Here is a 24281-nt window from a genome sequence, read left to right on the forward strand (position 1 = left end):
AAAGTAAAAAGACTTGCTGGCCTACCTGGGGCAATTTCAAATAGATGTTTTCCAGGCTCATCAGGATTAGGTGGCAGCTCATTCACTTGATTGCCTTGCAGCAGAATGAGACCCTGCAAGGGATACAAACACCAGTGAAACATGAAGTGCTATGGAAAGGGTAAAGAAAAGACAAACTTAACAGACACTGCAAATTTAAGCTCCGCTCTTCTACTAAGCCATTCTCTTTTCCAACATCACTGCATCTGAGCAAGAAAAGACTTGAACTGATCACACACGTAGCTCACCTATCCTTTCTGGACACTTCTGGTCAAATGGAATATTTCCTCTGGAATAGAAATACTCCAAGCATACACAGGTGATTCCTCTTTCTTTCCTTAACCAGTTATTCCTTAGAAAATTTCTTCTCATATCACATCTACTCTTCTTTCACCTTTTAAGTTTTTCCAATTAATTTTTTCTAAAAAGAGTTCTAATTAACTAAACAATTGCAGCCCAGCAAGCCTTAAGAGGCAGCTTGCACAGGAGAAAGTTCACTTTGACTGTCATCTCAACTTGTATGAGTTAATAAAACGTATGAACTGAGTTAAATTTCAGTCTTTAGTATGTCTGCCTCTCTCATAAAAGAAACTCATTTGACTTAAAAACTTTTTTTTTTTCAAATTGAAGAGTTCAGAAGCAAGAAAAGCTGCAATGTAGGCCCATCTCTAGAAAGTACTTTTAGGTCATAAGTGCATATGGAACAAAGATCTTCAGATCAGGTTCTTGGACATCTTCCTACAGATTTCAGGAAATTATGCAGAGCATTTCTACTGCAACCACTCCTTCTAGGGGACATACTTCTCCAGACAGTAACAGGGAACCAGCTTAGAGCTGTCTAATCTGCCTCACGCACAATGAAGTACTTCCAACAAACAGAACCAAAAAGATAAAACAATTATTTTTTTTTTTAGCCAGAGTGTATCAGTTGTGACAGCTGCTATCACTGGTAGAATGACATTACTAAATTTAAATACATTGACATGTCCTTGCCCAGTAGCCACTCAGACTGCATTAGCAATCTTCCTTTGGAAGTAAATTAATGATGGATTAAACCAGAGTCATTCCACAAGGTCTAACTTGATATATGCCAAAGCACACCCCAGAAACAAACCTCAGTTCATGACCAAGTTATTCCTGTCTTCCTCAGGCAGTGGTTGCCATCCCTAAGATGATGGGATGGTTTAAGTAGTGTGCAATGGATTACACAGCTTCCAGTAAGATGGAGGTTCAGATTCAATTTTTGAAAATAACTTCACCCTCTTTTAGGTTTGTTCCTCGAGGAGGAAATCTTTAGAGGCTACATAACCATACTTCAAAGGCGTTATTGTAGCTCTTATCCCTAGTAAGACAAACTGAGAAGTCCTGTCCCATACCAGGCACTACGAAGCCAGAGTCTGATAAGAAAAGCAGTGACATGGGGAACGCTAGTGGAAAGCTTCCTTTTCTTCACTAGTTCCAGAACACCAATCATCTCAATGTTCATAACACTGCCTTTCACACAACCACTGTTAAAAATGCTTATAGGATGGGACTGGGGAGTAGAACAGCAGGGCCCAACTCTGCTCCCAGATACACAGCTATGCTAAGGATAACAAACTGGCTATACTAACATCTCATATTTAGCTGAACAAAGATAATTTCCACGGTAGCTTCATTAACAGATTATGGAACAATCATAGAATGATAGGGGTTCGAAGGAACCTTCAGGACTACCCAGCTGGGTCGCTCTGAAAGTAATGCCTGCTATTTGTTTCCATAGAAGCTACAACAGACTAGACTACAATAGACTACACAAGACTATGTTACAGCAAGTTCCCAGCTACACAAAACTCCATTTCAACACAGCCATTTCACTAGTGATAAGCAGGAGCTTGCATGCCACACTTATAAAAATCTGCACCAGCAGACATGACCCATGGTTTCACAGATACTATGACAGCATTGTTAATGCAGTGCACTACCCAGTGTTTCAGTGTGCTCACATCCACTATTCGGCCTCCATAAATGTTCAGCAAGCATTGCTTAATATCACTGGGTGCAATCTTTTCCACATCGAGGAATTTGATGACACCTTTACTTCATACACACCTCTATATCAGACACCACTGCATCAGACTGTCCCTCTGCTGCCATTTATCACATGGCAACAACATGTAAGGGAATATCAGCAAGAAGGTTTGACCTCTACTCCTACAAATTCCACTGCTCATGTTGTAGGCCAATAGAACAAAGTAGGAAGACCAGGGCCCCAACCTGCCTCGCTTCAAACATTTCTTGGGAGGGGCACCTGAAAATTCTCCAGGCAATCTGTTCCAGTGCCTCAGCACCATCACCTTAAAAAAGTCTCAACCTCCCTGAGCACCTTTGCAGCTCTCCTTCTGGACCTGCTCCAACAGGCTCACATCTTTCTTATGCTAGGGGCATCCATGATGGTGTTGTTTGGTGGGGGAGAGGAAGAGGGGAGCAGTTAGTGAGAAGGGGCAGCCAGCACTTAAACACAGGTATGCCTATCATATTTCTGCTCAGCTATCCTATACACTTATATTTTGTCAGCAGCCATGTTGCAAACCGCTAAAGTCTTAACTCTGTTGTTTGATACCTTCAAAGAATCACAAGGTTTGAAAGGACCTACAAGCTCATCCAGTCCAACTGTCCTCCTATCAAAATGTGAACTGAAACTAGGCTCTCTTGGCCATCTGTCATTCAGAGCACAACCCAGAATTCTAAAACAGCAAACCTCACAGAGAAAGCAGAGAAAACTTGTAAAACCTGGGCTTTCTTCTCTATGACATCTTTGATGACTGCTCTCCAGTTAATATCTAGTGTAAAAAACATCTCTGAAACAAAGTTTCCACAGATAAATTGGCACATAAAAAGTGTATTTGCAAAGGATAATGAATGCTTCAATTCATTATTAGGCTTCTGATAACAGTGCTACACATCATCCATAGTGATACTGAACTATTTGCATATGTGTCATTGTAAATAGTGCCATTAAGCAACAGGAAAGAAAAAAAGCATTTGTTTTTCATTGTTGTTTCTTCTTAAACTGACATGAACTGAGTGCACCAGTTGTTTACTGGTACAATTTCATTTTAATAGTTATTTGACTTGCTATTATTTAATGCCATGCACAACAGTTACTAAGATCAATTAAGATTGAGATACTTATGAAATTACTGCTAAGGAATTGCTTCTCCATCTGCAGTGGCAGAAGTATCTGCCCTCAGATCCCCAGAAAAGAGTTTAAGGAGCTATTGCACTTCAAACATGAGCATACAGTCTTGAGTGAAAGACATCTGAGGAGCAGCTGAGTTCTCTTGGTTTCTGAAGCCTAAAGAAGAGACTCAGGGAGACCCCAGGTCAGCCTATAGCTTCCTCACAAGGTGGGTAGAAGTACAGCACTGAGCTCTGCTCTCTGGGGACAGGGACAGAGCCAATGGAACAGCATGGAGCTGCATCAGTGGAGGGTCAGGAAGTCATGACAAAAAGGTTCTTCACTAGAGAATAGTCAGGAACTGGAAAAGGCTCCTCAGGGCAGTGGCAGTGGTCACAGATCAAAGCCTGCTGGCACTCAAGATGTGCTTGGACAATGATCTCAAATCTAGTTTTATTTTTGGATGATCCTGGGTGGAGCCAGGAATTGGACTCAATGATTTGTGTGGGTGCTTTCCAACTCAGGATATTCTGTAATTATGTGAGTCTATGAATATTCAAGATTACTAAAACCAGCAATTTTCTGAAGCTATATAAGCTTAGACTATTTCACAGATTATAAGAGTAGGAAATATCAAATAGGGTGTCATACCTCGTATATAAGTATATGTCATATACAAGTATAGCTTTGCTCCTTTGTCTTCTAAAATTCATCCTGGAGACTGGAGGAAAAACAAGTAGCAACTAGATCAATTTAACTGGCAACAAAAACCCAAAAGTTGTGGATAGTCAGAGAAGACAGATGCTCAGGTACATGCAGACCATGGAAAGGAAGAAGCATTAAAATGCCCAGCTACCAGAAAGGATTAAATAACAGCCAATTAATTCTTGTTAACAACTTCAGTGGAAGTTCCCCATTAACCCAGTGTAACAGATAAAAACATTCACCAAGTTTGTGTCATGACAACCTCCTCCCCCCCCCCGCCATTCCACCCGCTGTGTTATATATGCAGCCACCATGTTATTCTCACTTCCCCTTTCAGGTGTCCCATTCTAAGTCTTTTCCAGGGAGAACACATCATTGCTACCTTTATTCATTGAGTAGATGCAAATTCAATGCTCTATCAGGGCCTCCAGATAGCACTGCAGAACAGAGTGCAAGGGCTCAACTCCTGTTCCTAAATTAGGGCCAAGTTAAGAGTGGGGAAAGACAGTGCAGGAAGGTAATTAAGTTCATACTGAGCAGATTATCTAGACTAGTTGCAAATTAAAATAAAAGCCAACAGAACAAGATACACTTTCAGTATATTTTCCACCAAATCACATTGTTCTGTATTTTTATTTTTGAGATTCACTGAAATTAGAAGAAATCCTGAAATTACTCCAAAGAAAACACTGGAAAGGCAGAATAAAACTGCCAGTGCATCACGAACTATTCAAAATGGTGCAGAGAGGTCTTGTATACAGCTTCATCTTTGGAACCCAGTGACCAGAACACACTGAAGCAAGTTCCGCTGCTTTCTGGCAGGCACAATTCAAGCCCACTGCAGATGCACTGAAGCTTTTTATCATATGAAGTCAATACTGAGAAAAGATTAATGAATTAGATGCAGAGCAGCTTCTGTTCCCCTGGAAACTGAAGACGGGCATATGCTACCTCCTGCTTTGGGAATAGAAGCAAACTCATAGCTACTTTAAAAACCACATATATTGACAGTTACTAAGAACATCAAAAGCTCTTTGCAAGTCAGTCCTTCCTTTCCCCTTTCTTCATGAGACACTTTAGAAATTGTTCCAGAAAAGCAATAGCTCCAAGTTCATACTCCAGCTTTCAGCACAGAAGTCAGCCTGATGGAATGTACAGCAGCTGCAACTATGTTACACAACACACCAGTACACACAGGTCAACTTAATTCACTGTAACTACTAAGTAGATTCCCCTCACTCCAGTAAGTCCCAGGTACTCACCTGTCAATACACCATAGCTCCATCTTTTCAGATATTCCTCCCTTGAAAACAATGGTATAATTTGCCCTACATATGTGGAAGCACAATTCTTTCATAAAATACACAATGAAACACCCATGAAAAAGCAACATCATTTAAGGTTTCTCTTGAAGCATTAGGGCATAATTTACTTTTTATCTGACTGTCAAATAAAAGAATGTGATCTTCCAGAGCACATATAAATAATCAAACAGGTAGAAGATCAATGGGAACTTCAGTTAAGCTGTTGATTTAGTTTAACATTTAGAACACATTTTGAGAAGGACAAGTACCTTAGAGCTTAAGCAAATTAAGTATTACTATCAGTTGATTGGAAGTCTCTATACAGCCTGTAACAAAGCTTTCTCAGGGACACACTGCCTTGCTGGGTCGTGGCAGCATGCCTGTATTCTTGTCCCATCATTCCCCAGAAGCCCAACCAATCACCATCTATAAGTTCCAAAATTACATCTCACTTTTGAGATACATGCTCTTACCTCAGGTAGGATGCAAATCCTATTTTTGCAACAGTTACAAGAGCTGCATCAAACATGGCGTCCAGCTCTCACTGGGCTTTGTATACGAAGATGAAACACCCATCTTCAAGTTGCAAAACCCAGCTATCACTCACAGGGTCTTGAGCAACAACAGATGACACCAAGTTCAAGTCTCTTCAGACTTTATGTAACATCCTATCCATAATGATGGATTAAATCCCTGACCACAGGCGTGCAAGATGTGAGATGCTGCCAATATCCTCATCTATCTCGCATAAATGTTTCAGGCTCACAAGGGAAAATCCATTTCAGTTCTCTGAATAAAATGAAATTTGCATGTAACTGTTAAGCTACTTGCTACAGCTGCATGCTTAATAATAGGCCTATAATGTGTGTGTGGATGGCAATGGTACCACACAGGCTGTCTGTCACTATGCCTGTACTGACTCATTAGGAAGCAGCAGTACAGGACTTGATCTGACTTATTCAATTATGTTCCCTCTGTTCAACAACTATGGTTAGAGGTGCGACAGTCAAAACAATGACTATGTGAAATATGTTACCTAATACACTACTTCAACTAGGAAACCACTTATCTCAGATGCTACAAGAATATCTTACAGGTATACTGAAGAACTTGAGTAAAAAATTCCTCTGAGCCATAAGCTTTATCACTGACTGTAGAGCAAGAAATCTTCCCCTTAAGATTCACGAATATAGAGTAAGATAAGTAGTAAATCAACAGCTGATTCCATATTGACAAGTAGTGTTCTCAGCTCTGCATTTACTTCAAGTGGGAGAACAGTGTTTCTAAAGCTAAACATGGTTCTCCAAAACAAAGGAAATGGATGTTAGATCAGAAACAGACAAAAAAAGCACACAAAATAGCAGTAAGTTGGTCGTGAACTCCATTTGCTAACACTTCATAAGAGACATACTTGGGTAGTGTTCACTGTATTGAACACTAATAAAAGTATTTACTAAAAATTGTAAGAAACATGTGCACATGCAAATACTGTATGGTGACTATATTACCCTATACCAAACTAACCTCCAGCCAGTCAGCACACAGTTAATTAGAATTTAAGATTTCTTTTGCAAGAATAAACATGCTTTATTGCAAACATCTGATAACTAATGACCCAACTGATGCAGCTTAGCTGAGTTTGCCACTTTAAGTAGCCCTGGTGTGGTTCAATTTAGCTGTTACTGAATCACCCAACCACTAACTGATCTCTCTTTGCTAGCTCTTAGATATTTTGACACTATTCTCTTCCTCTGGCTGCTCTCTTGCCACAGTCTACTTTGGGACAACTTATCACGTTGCCCAATACATACTACACTGTAGGACTTAACCAAGGGTTTCCACAAGTAGTATTCTAGTATTCTGTGCTGCCCTCTCCCCCCTGCTTCTTTCTTTTTGTTCATTCACACTTGACATACTTTCTTCAGAAATAAGTGTTTTGAGAGTAGGAGAAATACAAACTATAACCAGTGCATTGATTTGTGGTCTTCTTTCAGTCTGTATCCCAGCTACGCACTCCACTATTATTTGCTGAAAACACTAGCACCTTTCATCCCTTAAGCTCTGATAATTCTACACATTTTACATTTCCTACTCGTCTGCTTATATGCAGCAAGTAACAAATTTGTCAGGTTATGAGGATTAAAAAAATTCTCATAGCTCCAACTGTACTGTAAATGTTATGGAAGATTAGAGCCTAGCATTATCCACTTAGGGTTGTTGAACATGTAACAGAAGAGCAGTAGGAATAGAAAGCTGCAGTTATCTATTCCCCATTCCTGAAATATTGGCTTACGTACCTCTTTATTCTAGATCAGGCTAGTTCAGGCATATCCAGAGTCTCAGCAGGTCGTACCATTACATTACTCAGTTATAGCATGTTTCTACTCATACCACCCAACTTAAGTCCATAAAAGCAACTGTTTGAAATGCATGATTTGTTAAAACTTCTTTAATGTTCTCACACTGTTCTTTAACACTTTTATACCTCCCATGAGCCAGCTTCCACCACCTGCCACCAAGAGATTTAGTTACCATTGATGGAGTGAGGTTCTGAAAGCTTTATTCCACAGTGAAAAAAGGCTTATAGCAGTTTTCCTTTCTTACATAACACAATTCCTTTCATTTAGCCCTGGAACAGTAGCTCAGAGACCAAAAAAAAAAATCACAGGGACAACAGGAAAGCGCAATAGTCATGGAGGAAAAAGGAACTGGTTGCAATTGCCATTATTTTGAGTCAAGGTACCTCAAAGAGAGACTCAGGAAGACTTTTGTATTTGTGCAGCCATGATTCCTCTGTAACCAATACTGCATAAACAATGAAAAAAATAAAGGATTTAGACCAATACTAGAAAAGAAACCTCCCTTCCTATCACATCATGCAAGTCTAAAATTTAGACATGCAGCCACTAACATCTGCTTTATTAGAGGAAAAAAAGTATTTTTTAGCAATTATCTTACTGCATGCATGGTAAAGTCCTTCTCCCTAACTTATCACTAGTTGCCCATAAGCATGTTTCCAAAAGGGATCAGAGGGAGAGAGGGGCAGGCAGGAAAAATACGTTCCCCAGTCCTTCTGGTTTTTTTTTTCCTTTTTTTTTTTTTGCTGCAAACACATGCAATAATGGCTAATAGCACAGCCTTACAAGCATGCAAACTTTCCACAGTAAGAATTACGTCACAGCTTAATGCTTCATTCACATAGCTGTAAAAAGCCATAGATAGTACTTGCCAGCAAGCCCTATAAGCAACCAGCAATGAAACACCATGCCAAGAAAACACCCCATTCTAACCTCTTGTTCTTCACCTTGTATGGAAGCTCTAGCACAGCATTTAAAAAGAGGAGCACCAAGCACAAATATTTTTGCAGAAGTCTTTATAGCTGCTGGAGAATAACACTTGAAGCCACCTTCAGCAATATTCCCTGCAACCTACACAACTCTTACCATAGATAAGTAAAAGCAATATACTGTATCTTGTGCTATATTCTGGACATCTTTAAGCAACAGATCTTCACTGTTGCAACACTAACCTGTTTTACACAGTTTTTTTTTTTCCTATTCCCCTCTGATCCTGTGTGCTTCAAACTAATAAATGCAACTCACCTCTTCAAACACTCTGCTTTCTTATTATACTGTTAATATACCAAAACAGCAACAGTAGCATTCTGCAACAACACTGGGAAAAAGATTGAGGTTATTTCTTACACCTGCAGAGTGCTCAGAGATAACAAATTATTTGTTTCTGCGCTCTATCACAGTGCAAATACAAAGTGTCAGGCCTTTGTAAGTCCCTCTCAGCCAGATACAACAGATAGAAAAGGAATGAAGAACTAAATATGATCTGTAAGTATGCTCATTTAGCCTCAAGAGGAACAATTATTAGTTTATCCCCTCATTTATCAAAAAAGTTTATTTGATACGTCTGTTCTCAAATCCCCAACAGGGGCAAGCCTAGTAACAGAATCAACAATCCTAACTGTAGATAAGAGACTAAAATCCATTACATTTTGCAAAATAAAGATTGCATAAATTTACGTTTCCCCACCAGCTCCATACATGCTGATGCTTTCTGAAACAGAAAATAAACTTCCAGGACATTTGCATATTTATCAACCACCCTATTCCCCTTGAGTCATTTTGGAGATATGCATTTGATATATTTCAAACAATGATGAGTTGGTGTCACTCTGCCATGCAGAGTTTACTCTGCCTTATAGGTGACAATCTTCTGCACCAGTTCAAGGCCTGCAGAGATGCGAAACAAATCTAACTAGATTTGTTTTATAAACTGCTATGAACTGAACCAGGGAGAGGCCAAACCACTTCATATGCAGCTGTAATCTCAGCCTGGGAGGGATTCATAGGTGTTATTTAGGGTTTTAATGATATTAGAGAGGCTTACATAAACATATACATGCAAATACTTCCACACACATTACAGAAAAAAATCAGTCCTGCGTTTTAGTAACAACACTATGTAGAAGAGCTTGGAACATCAATGACTTTAGCAGTTACTTGTACAACATAAGTACATAGATTTCTGAAGTTTTTGGAAGTATAATAGTAACCTGTTAAGATAAAGAATTTCATATACACATAACTGTTAAAGAAGAGTAGGAAACTGCCATTATGAACTTCACTGGAGTCGAGATGCATGTCAGATTGTCTGCCATCTGCAGGAAAGATAAGGATCCCATCCCAATCATCAGGAGATAGAAGGAACCACATGAAATGTCCCCCAGTTGTAGGAGCCAAGTACAAAGGAAAACATACAGCATTAACTAACAGCTTCAGCAAGGTAGGGAGGCTGGGCTCAGGAGCTCTCCATTCTGCAATAGATGCACCATGCTTGCATATTCCTGCCTGTGCTCATCAACAGCAAGCAAAACCAGGAGATTGTGATGGGAGAGAGAAGGGAAAACATGTAAGCATGAGGCTGCCAGACATACCACTGAGATATCCAACTAGCCCACAGCAGAAACAGTACAAGCTGTATCATGATGAAGTGGATGGACCAGTATGGGAGAGATCCAACATGAGCCTCAACATAGCTTCAGCCCTTGAGCTCTGCAGAGAGTTTGCCACAATATCACTGCAGCATGATGTTTTGGAGTCAGCAAAATTTAAGAAACATAAGCCTGCATTCACTCACACTCCCCTGTATTGAAGAAGGTAAAAAGTTGTTCCCCAGCCTGCTAATTAGTTTTTGTCATTAGACACACACTCCAAGTCAGACAGCACAGAGCCTTGCCTAGGTTCTTTCCCCTCAGAATTTGCATAGAACAGCAGTAACTCCCAGGCATATATACAACACACTAAAACTCATAGCCCACTCTCAAGTCCTGCACACTAGCATATAATAAAACCCACGTGCTCTACCCACAGAAGCTTGCTCACCTTCTTCTGCTTAGCAATAGATTGAGAGATAATGAGTCTCAGCAAGCTAAGCAAGGTTTTTCACTCTCACCTCAGCAACCTGGAACCCCATAGCTCTTCCTGTGAAATTCCAGTCACACAGATGACTGTATTAAGATTTGGAGGACAGAATAGGATAATGAAAAAGCATCCATGTGAAAACTGTTTCAATAGAGAACTGGCTTAGGTGAATCACAACCATAGAAATCTGAACAATTAAGTGGTTTCTCATAAAATACATTTCATTCTCAAACTGAATTACACAACAGTATTCACATTCACAGGCTTGCCAAAAGCTGGAATATTTAGAAGATTAGTTTAAAACACTTATTGTACTGAGAGGTTTGCAACAATGCAGCCGTTGTAGATCAGTGAGAATTCAATTCCATTAAATTGGCATACTTTCCCATTTTCTGGATAAGGTCTAAGTTTGCAAAGCAATTGATTCCAGCCCAACTCTTCCCTGCAGATCAACAACAACAACCTGGAATGCAAGACATTGCACCTTGAGAAAAGCAGATTATACATTCCAATTCTGCACTCCTTTCATATTTGTTATTCCCATGTAAACTTTGTTTGAATTTCTAAAGACTCTGAAAGCATTATCTGGTACAATAATAGTCAAGTTTTCTTGGTTAAGTTATAAGCCTCTCCTCCCTAAGTCATCTTGGGCTGGTGCATTTTGCCTGGAACGTAACAGTCATCATTCATGAAACTTCTTTCACTGAGACTTGTGACTATACTACTGGCATGGACAAGTGCAAAATTACTTGAAAAATTTTTAAGTGCACACCTTCCAGCTCCCAAATCTAATTTCAACTGAACATAGAAGGAAAAAGTAGCTCACACTAAGTAATAACAAAGTTACTAAAGCAATGGACTTGGGAGATGCAAATTCATTTTCCTACTCAGGATTTCTCATAAGAACATGGGCAAACCACAGTCTCTACATCTCAGTTTCCCATGAGCAAATTCAGACTAACAGCCTCAATTAAGCTCAAGGCAAGATTTGCTGTGAGAATAAATACATTAAAAACAAATGGCACAGAACAGCATTGCAACTATCTATTTAGACTAAAGTCAGCCATTTTCTAGAGAAATAAGCCTTGTTTCTGGCCTGCAGTTCCTGAAAACAGCAATCAGACAGCCTAGAATGACAGACCAAAAACACAGAACAATATGCTCAGTCATGAAAAATGCTCAAATATGATGAAGACAAGTTGTATGGGAGCAGCAAGAGACATGGAGAATACTAAAGCTGAAAAGCAAGCAATTCTCAGTGGGCAAAGAATCCTCTACATTTTGCTTTTCCTGAACCAACAGCAGCAGTTCAGAATTCTCCTTACTTCCTGATAAGTAATGGAACCTCTTGACAATTAAAACTTTTATTAGGAATTCCTTATATACAGCCAGTGACAAGCTACTATTTATTATGGGCTATTTTGAGTTGGTAACAGAAGTAGAAATAGTACATACATCAAGTGGCATTGACATTACTGTGATTTCAGGCAACAAGTTTTCTTCAACTAGATTTCATCATGAGGAAAACCACAGAGCTAACAGTAAACATAATTAAGCCAGGGAACATCTTCTCATGTTCTCCCAAGCTCTACTACTTGCCTGCATGAGAGAGAGGTCTCCTTGAAAAGTCTCTTTCTTTGAACATTCATAGTGCTTAGAGTAACCGAAGAGAGCTCTCATTCTAAACAGATATGTCCTACTGTTCTAAATTAATAATTGAAAAAGTAGTTTTACCTGAGGTTTAGTTTCCTCTTCATCCTTATAATAGAAGAGTTGGTCTCCACGCAGCACAAACCAACGCTGCTGCCAGTTCTTCATAATGCTCCTCTGTTTCTTCAGCCAGCCGCACTTCACCACACGTTCTTGAGGGTTAGGAGAAGAAGGTCTGGAGGGAGGCCCAATCTGCTCACCCATCACCAAACTCTTTGATCGGGCTGAAAAAGAGAATCCAAAGTGAAACAGTGAATTAAGGATGAGAAGAGGCAGAAACTAATCTGTTCCATACCTTCTTCTCAGGCAAGAACAGACCACTATGTGCATTCTTCTTTCAATATATATTTACTTTCAAGGTGTACACTGAGGTCATGACAGTGAAATATAAGTAACCTTTTGGCATTGCTCACTGTAACAATCTAAGAGGCACAACAACTCCACCAAGGCTTCTTGGCAACAAGGCTTCTTCTATACTGCTCACAGTATATCTTCATAGAAAATCATTACTTCCATCTAGCTCTGCATCAGAATAACAGCACTGCTCTCTCCAAAAGCAGTATTTACACAGGTAGGTTGACAGAAGAGAGGGGAAAAACAAAGTACTCTCATCTCATACACAGTCACTTACCAATGTAGCTAGGCAGCAAAAACAGCCGCCACAAGAAAAGAAATTCAGAACAGAGAAGGACCTAAAGTAATAGTCACATGTAGATAGCGTAGCTATCCACATTAAAATCACCTCAGTCTCCTTATCTCTGACCTTAAAGCAGAAAAGCACACAAATTTAAAAAAAGGCAAAAAGAGAGAAAAGTAAGTAAATCTTAGGAAAGGATTCAGAAGAAAAGCCTACTATCCTTTCCCTCCATTTTCATCCCATGTGCCTGCATTAAGAATACTGAAGTTCGGAGCCAGTCCTCTAGGATACATGATCCTAGAGGTTTTATGATCTCTTAAGTCTATTTCCTTTGGGTTCATGAAGTACCTTATTCTAAAGTTATTTACTATCCCAGGGCATTTTTCTTCGTTAGTACAAACGTGATCCTGTTCCTTTACATTGTCTACATACAGTTGATTTACAGCACAACTTACAACTGCCTAATACTTTCAAGAGAACTATAATTGGCTTTGTCTTCTGCCCCAGTTAAGAAAAAAAAAGTCAGGATTCAACCTGTTTACAGGTTCAAGTTCTTCAAATTCACTTAAAATCATGCCCTGGTGTATCCAGGCTTATTCTTAAGGCTTATTCCCTGTAGTCTCAGCTCTAACAGGAAGGAGTTTTCATTCCAGCAAAGCACAAAGAACCTCTCGTCCTCCACAAAGCTGCCCAACCTCTTCATGTCTTCCTAGATCTCTTTCTGGAAACACAGTGTCCTTAAGGAGGTGATTACTAAATTACCACTGACAACTTTACCTCTTATCTTCTATCAACTTCAATACAAAATTCTATTTTGCACACATGCAGCAAGAAAACAGACTTTTCACATTTAGGTATTTATTGCAGGGATTATGCCAAAGGAAAAAATATCTCTTCCTCACCTTAGGCCACATTTTACAAGGACCCAGCTGTCATTTGTGCATATTGACTGTCCCAGACTCCTTTCCAAATTCATGTTACATATCTTATTCCAAGAATGCACCTTTCAAACTAGAACTATGATGCGTCTCAATGTCTTAGCTATTAAACTAATTAGTCTGATAATACTAAAAAACCACATTCCAGTAACAATCATCTCCACTCTAAAGCATGTCAGCACTCTCCAGACCAAGTGTGGGATTCCCAGCACCTTCCAAAAAGTTTTTTTTTTTTTACTCACATAGACAAACACACTCATTAGACAAACCCTCTCCTTCCCTTCCCCCAGCAACAGAAGGTAATTTTAAACAGAAACCACCTTTATCTTATTGTATATATTGACAAAGACCAATAAAAAGATACCATCAAGCTTTGATATATGTCTTCTCTCATATACCCTTTGGCATTATTTTCACAGCCTTACGTAGTAGCAATTTATTATAGGGAAGAGTTAAGGCTTTCATGATCATCCACTAGAAGACATACACCCTCATCTTTTTATTTTAAGCAGCACCACATTAGTCAATCACAATGGTTGTTAATTCTTCATACTGTCTTAGCTTTTCATTCCCTTATAGCTTCTAGTCATGACTGTAATAGTTAATTTCATTACGAAGGTACTTAGCAATCTCATCTGTAAGTCAACAACATGGATCAGGGAGAAGTTTGTAGAAGGAGGAATTATTTATAGCTAATAAGAGCATTGATGTTTTTATTGCATGCTTCACAGAATACAATAACTGTATAGAGGTCAGAAGAAAATTTTCATGAGTATTGTCTGCCCATATTACTGGAATCAAAATATCTGCTCTGATAACCTGATCCAGTTCATCAAGTCTCTCATTCTTAATGGTAGATGTATATTCTTTGCGCTCACCTATTTAAGAGAATTATTGAATAGCAAAGCATAAAGAAAACAAATCAATAACTCATATTCATACTCAGCAAATACTTCACATGCTCTAGAGTTGTAATTGAGTAATGCTTTTTCAGTAACTCCAGTTTGGAATTACTCCTCACATTTTCACAAATTGATTATTGATTCAGCCACACAAAAAATTTCAAAACAAATCAGGGCAAGAAGAATTCCATCACCCTCCAGAAAAAGCTGCTGAGCATTCACTTAATGCAGAGCAGCAGTACTGAAGTGACAACTGTAGGACATACCCACTCAGATGCAGGGAAACAAACAGTTACCACACATCAAGATTACAACAGACCATGTATACCCATACCTTCATTGTTCCATAGCTGGTACCCACCAACATGAGCCACGCATCTTTTTGGATTGACATATCATTAAATAGCAAGAATCAGAACTGCAGACCTTGAAAATACTTGCACAAATGTAAGTGATGCTGTCATATGGATGATCTCATACCTAGATGAAATGGGAGGAGGGACTATCAACAGAGACAGTCAGGTAACAAACATCAGCTGTGCCAACACTTGGGATACACCGAATGCACCAAATGAGCTCCACATACAAAAATCCTACACTTGATTGTCATATCTTTAATGGTAAACTCACCAATTATCCCAAGGAGTGGACTGACCAAGTCAGAGACAAGATGCTGTTCCTTATGAAGACAGGAATCCTTATTCCCATCTCAGCTTGTAGTCTGCCTCTTCCCATTAACAGAGCACCATGGACTTCTACAAGAGCTCCTCTACAATTCAGACCTGCCTCCCAGCAATATGCAGGTTTATCTCCTTCTCATGACCTCCACTGTCTACACCTTAAACATGCATATAAGCAGAGAACTTCCTCTGCTACAGTTCATTCTTATCCACATCATCTCCATTTCCTGAGCTCAATCCTGACTAAAGCATTCAATAATCTCTTCTGCTCCCCCTTTCCTGCTCAGAGCTCTGAACATCTACTACAGATCTAAACAGTCAAATGAGAACCTACTTGATCAGGAACATCAAAATCAATCAAATCGATGCAATTCAATACCAATTAAAGCTCTGGTTCTTTGAAGTTTCACAGGCAGTTAGACTAAATCAGTACAGCCATTATAATCAATTCTGATTGACCTCCTGTCCTCCAGCACAGATACTTTGCTCTAGTGCTCTTTCATCCTAATGACATAGTGACACCACTTATTTATGATATAGTCCCTATTTAGAATACTAGTCATAAGAGGAGGAGATCTCCTACTGTAGTCAATGTTCTCTGTTCTCTAGTATACTGTTTGAATAAAAAGGAAGCACTAGCACCATGAGATATTCTATTTCCTTCCAAAGAAGTTGGGAAAAATTATTTCCTTCATATTTGTTTTCTGTCTCTAGCACACATCTATGTTTGCATTTGATTGCAAAGATACCACAACCAGTCAACACAAAAGAATCCAAGACACTTCAACAATTTGAGAATTTATCATCTTGAAATACAACTAAGAAATTAAAGGCAGAATGCTTGAGGTGATCAGTGATAAGATATCTAGGCAATTAGAAAGATACCAGTTTAAATAAACTGGCAATGACTTTTTGTCCCCTGAAGCCTAATAGAGTAGCAATCTGCACAGAACCATCAGGTTGCTACACAGCCAAGCATTTGCCCACATTCTGTGACCTGGAGGACATAAATTCAGACATACTACCCTAAAAGCAGGAGATGACTAAGGCCAAGACAAGGTGCTATGTTATACCACCTTTCCTCAATTTGTTGTGAAACTGTGTCAGGCTTCACATCACCAAAAAGGACTCCAAGAAAGATAGACAAACTACAGCCTGCACATCCCCTGAACAAAACAAACCTTGCCCAAAAGAGCAAGCTACACAACAGAAAGGCTGCAGTCAGAGTCTGGTGAGCAGACCCAGCCATAGGGCTCAGAAATCAGCCAGAATGAAACAGAGAGCCTAAGCAATAACAGCTTATATGCCAGCATCCTTGTGCTGGAAGAAATAAGAACTGCATTACATCCACTTGGGACTGCAGCATCTCCCCAGACATGCCCAGACATAACTGGCACAACTGAAAACCTCAGATAAAATAGAAAAGCTCAAAAATCCTACTTTCACAAATGCACTGCAGAATATTTCATAGCACATACTTGGTTTGTTAAGTTATGCCAGCAGTAAGAATACAATAAAGAAACTCACTTAAGCAGCCCAGTTTCTTCTTCGATAACAGGGAAAGAGAAGGGAACTACATGCATGCCAAGGAGTTAAGAAGAATCAGGCTGTATAAATTGTACATACCAGCATATTTTAAAGGTGAGCATACTGGCAGAACAAGAGGCAAGATTTCCTACTAGCTAGCAGGTTAGGACACCCACAAAACACTGCTGTGTACATAATACCATCAGGTACTGAAAACTGCAGAACTGCAATGCCATGAACTCAGATTTCTTCCAGGGTTTAGTAGCTCAGGCAGAGCAGCACTCATTTAAATCTGCCTATAGCTTTTCCAGAGTCAGAGCTATCTCAGATCTGATGCATACATCTTTAATAAAAATGCAGGATCTTCTTTGTCAAACATGTTCCCATATTCCCAGTTTCCACCTATATTACTCATTTATAGGACACTATCAGAATCCAAGAAGGCAAGACTCACACTAGCTTGGTGGCAGTTGCATGAAGAAATTAGTCTTTGGTCATGGTTAATTTGAATGCTACACATTCCACCCCCTTGCAAACGGAGATCTGTGTCCAAAGCACATCATGAATCCAAACCAGTTAGTTATGTAGACAACAAATAAAAATCTCCCAGTAGTTGAGACTGAGAATAGAGGCATATACTCTATAGAACAGACAGTAGATGCTTTTGGTAACGAGACTTATTACAAACTAAGTCTTCAATGCTGACTCATTAAGCTGTTGCATCCATTTGTTACTGCTCTCAGTGTATGTGAAGTAGCAGCCCAGCCACATCTGTAGATAGCAAATAAGAATGCACACAGGATATGTTAGTGAAGCCCTTGAGAAGAGAAGACTTAGTACAACGAAGACAGACATCATCCACTTAGCACATTAACCGCTGCCCCTTTAACCTTCAACAGATGATATAATATTAGGAATATAATAGTTAGGCTTTCCTTTCAATGTCTGTTACTCTGCTACTGATTGTGCAGCAGTATGCACTCTGTAAAAGAATGCACAAAAACAGTATAACCATTAGAATTTGCCTTTCCCTCTTCCAGTTTTTTCTTAACACCGGCATCCTTTCTCTCCCAGAAATAGGCGGATGAAGAGTTTGGCATAGTAAGACATTTAGTGTAGCCTTGGTCAAGCCAATGAATATGCACACAAAATGCAAGGAGCAATACTTCGTGCTTTTCAGGCAAGGTTACAGAGCCACAATCTCCTGCCATTAAGTGAACACTAGTCGCAACATTGACATGCCTTATTTGTTAAGCATTGAAAGGGACTGGCTAGCTGGCCAGTTTGTTACAGATGTTGACATATCCCAATAGATGGTATGATGAGGTTAGCTTCATTATCAAGAGAGATTCAATGACTTTCTTACCTTTATTCTGAAAATGCAAAGCCTAGCATATTTTTACCTCTTCTTCTTACTAATCATAATTAAACCCTGCAATCGGTACATCAGAGCCCCAAATTCTATCTGCTGTGTCCTTCGCTATTGCAAGGATAAGTTACAGACCACTGATAGGCAGCCTAAGTACAGAAACCTGTTCCCAGCACAAGTCCATTTTAATGTTCAGGTCTGCAACATGCTGTGATAATTCCCAATGGAACCACTACAGACTGCTCAGAGGACAAGAAAGCACTTACATTATATCCATTTGCTGAGTCACTGTAAAGCATGCCCCTATCCTTAAAGTGCACTACAAGTCTGTAGCAATACCAAGCACAAACTCTCTGCTCACAGGGAACTTCGGAAGCATCTCTTGAAAGCCATCAATCACCTCCATCTGGTAGAACTGCCTACCTTATAAGCACTGTTAAACTCACATCCCACTGCTGGCAAAGCTCTGTAGTTCCTTCGGCAAACACGCTAAGCTACAGCTCACTGTTTCCATAAGAGTGAAGTTTTGCTCACTTCACCCTACACCCACACTCCTATTTCCTTCTGATCCACCCAGCTTCATGTTCCTACACTTCACCAACAAGCTCAGATCTTTCTATAAGAACAGTTACTCTCTGGAATGCCAGGAAGATCTCAGATTTTTCTCCCTACAATTTTAGGGAAACAAATATGTCAGAGGTGGATGTCCCATCCCTGAAGGCATTCAGGGCAAAGCTGGATGTGGCTCTGGCCAGCCTGGTCTAGTGGTTGGCAACCACATCCACAGCATGGGGGCTGAAACTAGATGATCTTTAAGGTCCTTTTCAACCAAGCTGTTCTATGATTACAGAAGAACATATAAAATTGTATCCTCTCCACAACCAGTGAAAGTAGAGATGTCCAACTCACAACCTTGCATAGCTCACACTGCAGCCTCCTCCCTACCCCATACCATCATGGCAGCATCTACTCAACACCAACTGAACATTAGTGTACTATTACCATACCTGGACTGAAATCAGGGCATGGGGAGGGCACAGTGCAGGGCTAACTTGAAATATGGTAAATAGTTTTGAGCATTTTGATACATTGGCTAAACACAGTCCTGTAACTGGCAAAAAAAAAAGTTGTGCCTTTTGTTTTGATAAAGGAATTAGAGAATATTTCAAGACTGCAAAAAAATTAGTTTTCTGTCTATTTGCAACTCCATTTTCATTCAACAAATGCATTTTTCAAAGTGTGTATAGAGTTGCAAGCAGACATTCAACTCAAATCTGATCATGTCTCTTTAATAGACTTGTATAAAAGAAATATATCCCTCATTTCACAGTCACAGCTTATTCATGTCACTGCTTTTGGCAGTATGCACATTTGTGAACAACTACTGTCAAGGATGAAGCACAGGAAAAGTAGAATTTCATTAAAAAAATTTCTGATGAGCACCTTGAGAACACCATAGTGAATTGCAACCACTTTGATCAAACCAGCCTGAGGCATTAGTTTCATAAAAACAAGGTCAAACATCCCACTAGTTTTATGTTTTTGTTGCTTATCCTGTTTTAATAAAAAAATAAAAAGCATATATAAGTAACAAAATTTATTAAGTATATTATATATTCTACAAAGGCTGCTCCAAAAGTGATGGCTCCATACCATTTCGTCACTGAACAACAGAGGGCAGCAGAGGGGCAGACTGACAAAATAGCATCTGACATGCAAGTGCATGTGAAACGAAGGTGCAGAACTGAATTCCTCCATGTGGAAAAAGCAGTACCCACTGACACTTGTTGAGTATTTACGGAGACAGAACACTCGATGTGAGTACAGTGAGGCAGTGGGTGGTATGTTTTAGCAGTGGCAACAGTGAGTCACCTCCACTGGTGCAGGTCTTGACAAGCATGGCAAGCTCTTGTTTATAACTGGTGAAAATGCACAGCTAACAGTGGTGACTATGTGGAAAAATAGTGTTTTGTACCTGCGAATTTGCTCTATAAGGCAGAGTTACTGTGCTCTTTGTACCTGTTTTAGTTTCCATGAAGGTACATAGGAGGCACTACTATCAGAGCAACTTACATACATGCAGCCCAAGACAATTCCTCTTCACTTAAGGTGGCTGAGGCAAGCCAAAAGGTTTAACACGCACGAGTGAAAGCCTCTGGTAATCCTCCCAGTGGGTATGGCTTTAAAACTTCAACAGCTTTACCAGTCATAGCAGACTGAGTGTCTAACAAAAAGGTCTCAGGAACCATATCACAAACTTGTCCAGTACCAAGCACTGTGGAATCAAGGCTGTAGCTCTTCAGCACTACAGACAAAGGTCTGCTGCAGCATAACAGCTCAAGCTATACATATACTCCACATTCACCCGTGTGTTTATAACATACTCGCTACCTGTGACACACAAAGCACATGGTCCATATTATTGAGATACTACAGTACCTGCCAGTATGGCTGTTAGCTTACACCAACTAGAATCATTTGTCTGTCACACTCTGTAAGGCACTCCCAAAATTATTTGGAACTGAAAAAATACTAACTAGAAATACAAAAAACTTCATCAGGACTTTTTGTTGGCAACTGGCAGTAACCCTGAAGCAGTGCCCGGCCACTTTCAGCAGTAAAGCCTCCCCAGATTTCTCCATAACTTTATATTCCTCATTTATCTCACCCCAACATCAAGTAGGTATTAATTCCTACACAATTCTTGGGGAATTATACCAACAGTGCAATGTGCCTGTTTCAACATTCATTGCATCTGTTTCCAACGCACAAACAGTGCCTATTTCCCTCTCTGTACAACAGGTTACTCAGTGACTCGACTTAGTGACAAGTTAACTGATTTGGGGGACAAAAATAGAAATCTGGGAATTCATGCCCAGAGTATGAGATGTAGGAGTAAAAGTACCTCACTTAAATTATTTGGCTGTGTCTGTAACAAGCTATCACTAGTTAAGGTAAACGTTGTTCCTAGTAAACTTGAAGTCCACAAAGGGTATGCATTCAAGTATGAAATCCCTTACCTACAGTTCACCCAAAGAAATCATGAGAGATCCCATCTTTTCCTTTGTAGCATCATCAGTTCACCTTAGTACTACTGTATGAAGCTTCCTTGACATTTAACCTATACAACATAGATTTGTGTGTTTTTTGTTTTTATGAACTTCAATATAAATTCAAAAAAGACAACTGCCCTACTGAAGCACAAATAACTTTAATCACACGCACTAAGAGAAAAGATACTCCAAGGAACTTTTTTCCACCTCCTCTCTTTAGCTCTTCATTAAGGTCAATTTACTCTTTTGGCCATGAGGTACACACAGAGAAGCCTGGTGGAAGTAACACACATTAGAAAGACTCTTTGCATCAGTTTCCCTCCTCCACATTAGTTTTAAATACCTTGAACACATATGCAGCCCTAGGCAAGGATCCTTTCCTCTTTCCACTCACCAGATGGTTCTTACTGTAGCCTCATCAAGGGGTTTCCCCACTACCATGGTGTGGGAGGGCCCACATCATTGCCTCAAACTACCTTTGCCTATAACACATAGAACTGAAAAAAAGCAAGTATAGTTGGTACTGCTGCACTTGCATTTTAGGTACTATAAATACAGGCCTTGCAATAAAAAAGAAATACATTTACATAAACACTGGAAGTAGCAGGTGACAGCCCTTTCAGGAGAGAGGTGCTAGCTTTTGTAATGTTTCCAGTGTGCTTTTGCCACACTGTGCTCACCCAGCAGGTGTTTTACAATTAATTTAGAATATAGCCTTTTCAGTTTTAAATATTTAATTCCCTTTTCACATCGTCTCCCTCCAGCAGTCCAGCCATCCTTTGAGCCTCATCCCTTTCTTTAAAAGGCAAGGTCACTGTTCATTATTTCAAATTCAGACCACCTGTGCCTAATTAAGCCTGAAGAATTTCAAGGCCTTCCCTGAGAAGAATGGTCTCCTGCTTGAGCCTTCAGACCAGGACAGAAAGCTGCAGTTGCCAGAGGCAAGCACTTCAGGTCACACTGTGAACCCCATATGGAAAGAGATGTGCACCTCAACACAGAGATTATCCCTTTGAACAGCCTGAGTCCTTCTTAAAGAAACATGCCACTGAGTAGTAGCAGGTAGCTAAATATCCCTCTGGAGTTAAGCCACAAATTTGTACATGCATATAGCCACTGAACCAGATACAGACGCAGAAGAGACACAGGCCTCCCAGGTTATCCACCACACGCTTCACCCTCTAGCTTGGGCCTAATCCTTCCCTCCGCCCTTTTGGTGCCCACAAGCTGTTGCCAAGCAACACAGCAGGCTCCAACCCCGATACATCCCTCAGCATCCTCTGCACTGTTTTCTCAGTATTTTAAGCTCAACTCAGAAACATCACCTCACATTTCTCAAAAACAAAAAAAAAAAGCCCCGATTCACACCACAGGCAGAACCAACCCCCACAACACCTCAGAGTCTCTCCTGCAAAAGTTTACAAACTGTGGACCATAAATGAAATCCCATTTCCAAGCACTTCACACCAGCCCTTCACCCACCTACCTCTCTGGAGTACAGCTCCTGAAACTACCTCTCCTGTCCCAAAAGATTGCTCTTTTAAAGAAAGGCTGCAGCAGGCCTCCTCCTCGCAGCTGGGCTTCTCCTCTAATGGCGGCTCTTCCATGACAGCTGCAGCTAGTCACAGTGATTGCTCCCTGGCAGGGAGGTGCGCTCCCAGCTGTGTTGGTGGGCTCTCAGGAGCTAAGAAAAAAGTCTGGGGGAGTTCACAGCTCCAGGGCTGCTTTGATTGCAGGAGTACAAGGCTGGGTGTTATCATTTGCTTGGTAAGCTGGAGGTGCCAAGGTGCTGGCCGCCCACACACTTTGGGATAGCTGTATGCAACATCAGCTCCTCAAAGCTGAGTGGGGCGATGGAGAACTCCAAGCTTCTCTTTGCAAAGCTGAGAGGCTGCAGCTGCAAAGTTGTGGTTTGGTGAAGGGGACTACAAGAGCAGCAGTTCTCTTTTTCTGCCTTTCACTGGTCAGGGAAACAAGAGCTCTTCACACAGCATGATTTTGAAGAGGCTACAGCCTGAAGAGCCTGCACCCAGCAGTCCCAGAGGCCTACGGCTTGCTCAGCAATTATGGCGCTGGCACCTGTTAGTGATTTGTCTAAACATGGCATGAGTTAAGGGGCTAGACTGCCACAAGTTCTGCTTGCACACCAGAAGAAAATAGAAATATGACACTGAACTTTTGTGCAAAGGGTAGCAGGATTGCCTCCTCTTTGTGGAGAACTCAGGAAAGCTAGAAGCTGGAGGGTTGATGCCTGAGCAAACAGAGAATCCAGAGTGCACTTGAGACTGTTCAGCTGCTTCTGGGACCTTATGATATATTTACTTCACTGTTCCTTTTCTCTCTGCCATATCTTTTAGTTCATAAACTGAGTGTCAAGCTTTTTTTTTTTCCTCCTTCCTTTTTGTTGAAAACTCCTTTAATCACCTTCTTTTGTTCCCTTGTTGGGCCTCACCTCATCTTTGCTCATTGTACAGACTGTCCTGCTATCTGTGCCAGCTACTGGGACTGTGTTGTCAATAGTTAGATGAGGTCTAACCCCTGGAATACAAACATGTCAGTGACACTAAAGGACTACTGACTGGTTATGCCAAGTATGATTTTGACTAAGCAGCATCTTCTGTCAGAGACAGAAGCTACTTTCAGTGGCCTAAAAAAGCCCTTTTCATTTTTCCATGAGCGTTAAAGATCATCAAAATTTATTCCTAAGCCTGGCAAACCTGTGCTAGATTAGAACTTCTGAAAGCCTTCTGCTGTGATTACAAAAGTCTTGAAGTAATTAATAATTTCATTTCCTTTAGACAGGAATTTTCTGAAGATATGAC

The 24281-nt window shown here is 40.2% G+C and overlaps 1 protein-coding gene across 6 annotated transcripts in view; it reads right to left on the reverse strand.

Moving 5' to 3' along the window:
- The window catches only part of ARHGAP22 (Rho GTPase activating protein 22), a 135582-nt gene extending 112222 nt beyond the window's left edge, over positions 1 to 23360 (reverse strand). For all 6 annotated transcript variants that reach the window (XR_003075959.3, XR_001467131.4, XM_421651.7 and 3 more), the window contains exons 1-3: positions 22946 to 23360; positions 12378 to 12577; positions 26 to 113 (exon numbers count right to left, since the gene is read on the reverse strand). Coding sequence is in view for 4 of the 6 variants with exons in the window: in XM_421651.7 (XP_421651.2) it covers positions 26 to 113; positions 12378 to 12577; positions 22946 to 23066 (409 nt within the window). In the remaining 2 variants the exon portion in view is untranslated. The remainder of the gene's footprint in view (positions 1 to 25; positions 114 to 12377; positions 12578 to 22945) is intronic.
- Between the last annotated feature and the right edge of the window lie 921 nt (positions 23361 to 24281).

The sequence above is a fragment of the Gallus gallus genome, chromosome 6 (assembly GCF_016699485.2).
Source record: "Gallus gallus isolate bGalGal1 chromosome 6, bGalGal1.mat.broiler.GRCg7b, whole genome shotgun sequence".
In the NCBI taxonomy this organism is placed as follows: domain Eukaryota; kingdom Metazoa; phylum Chordata; class Aves; order Galliformes; family Phasianidae; genus Gallus; species Gallus gallus.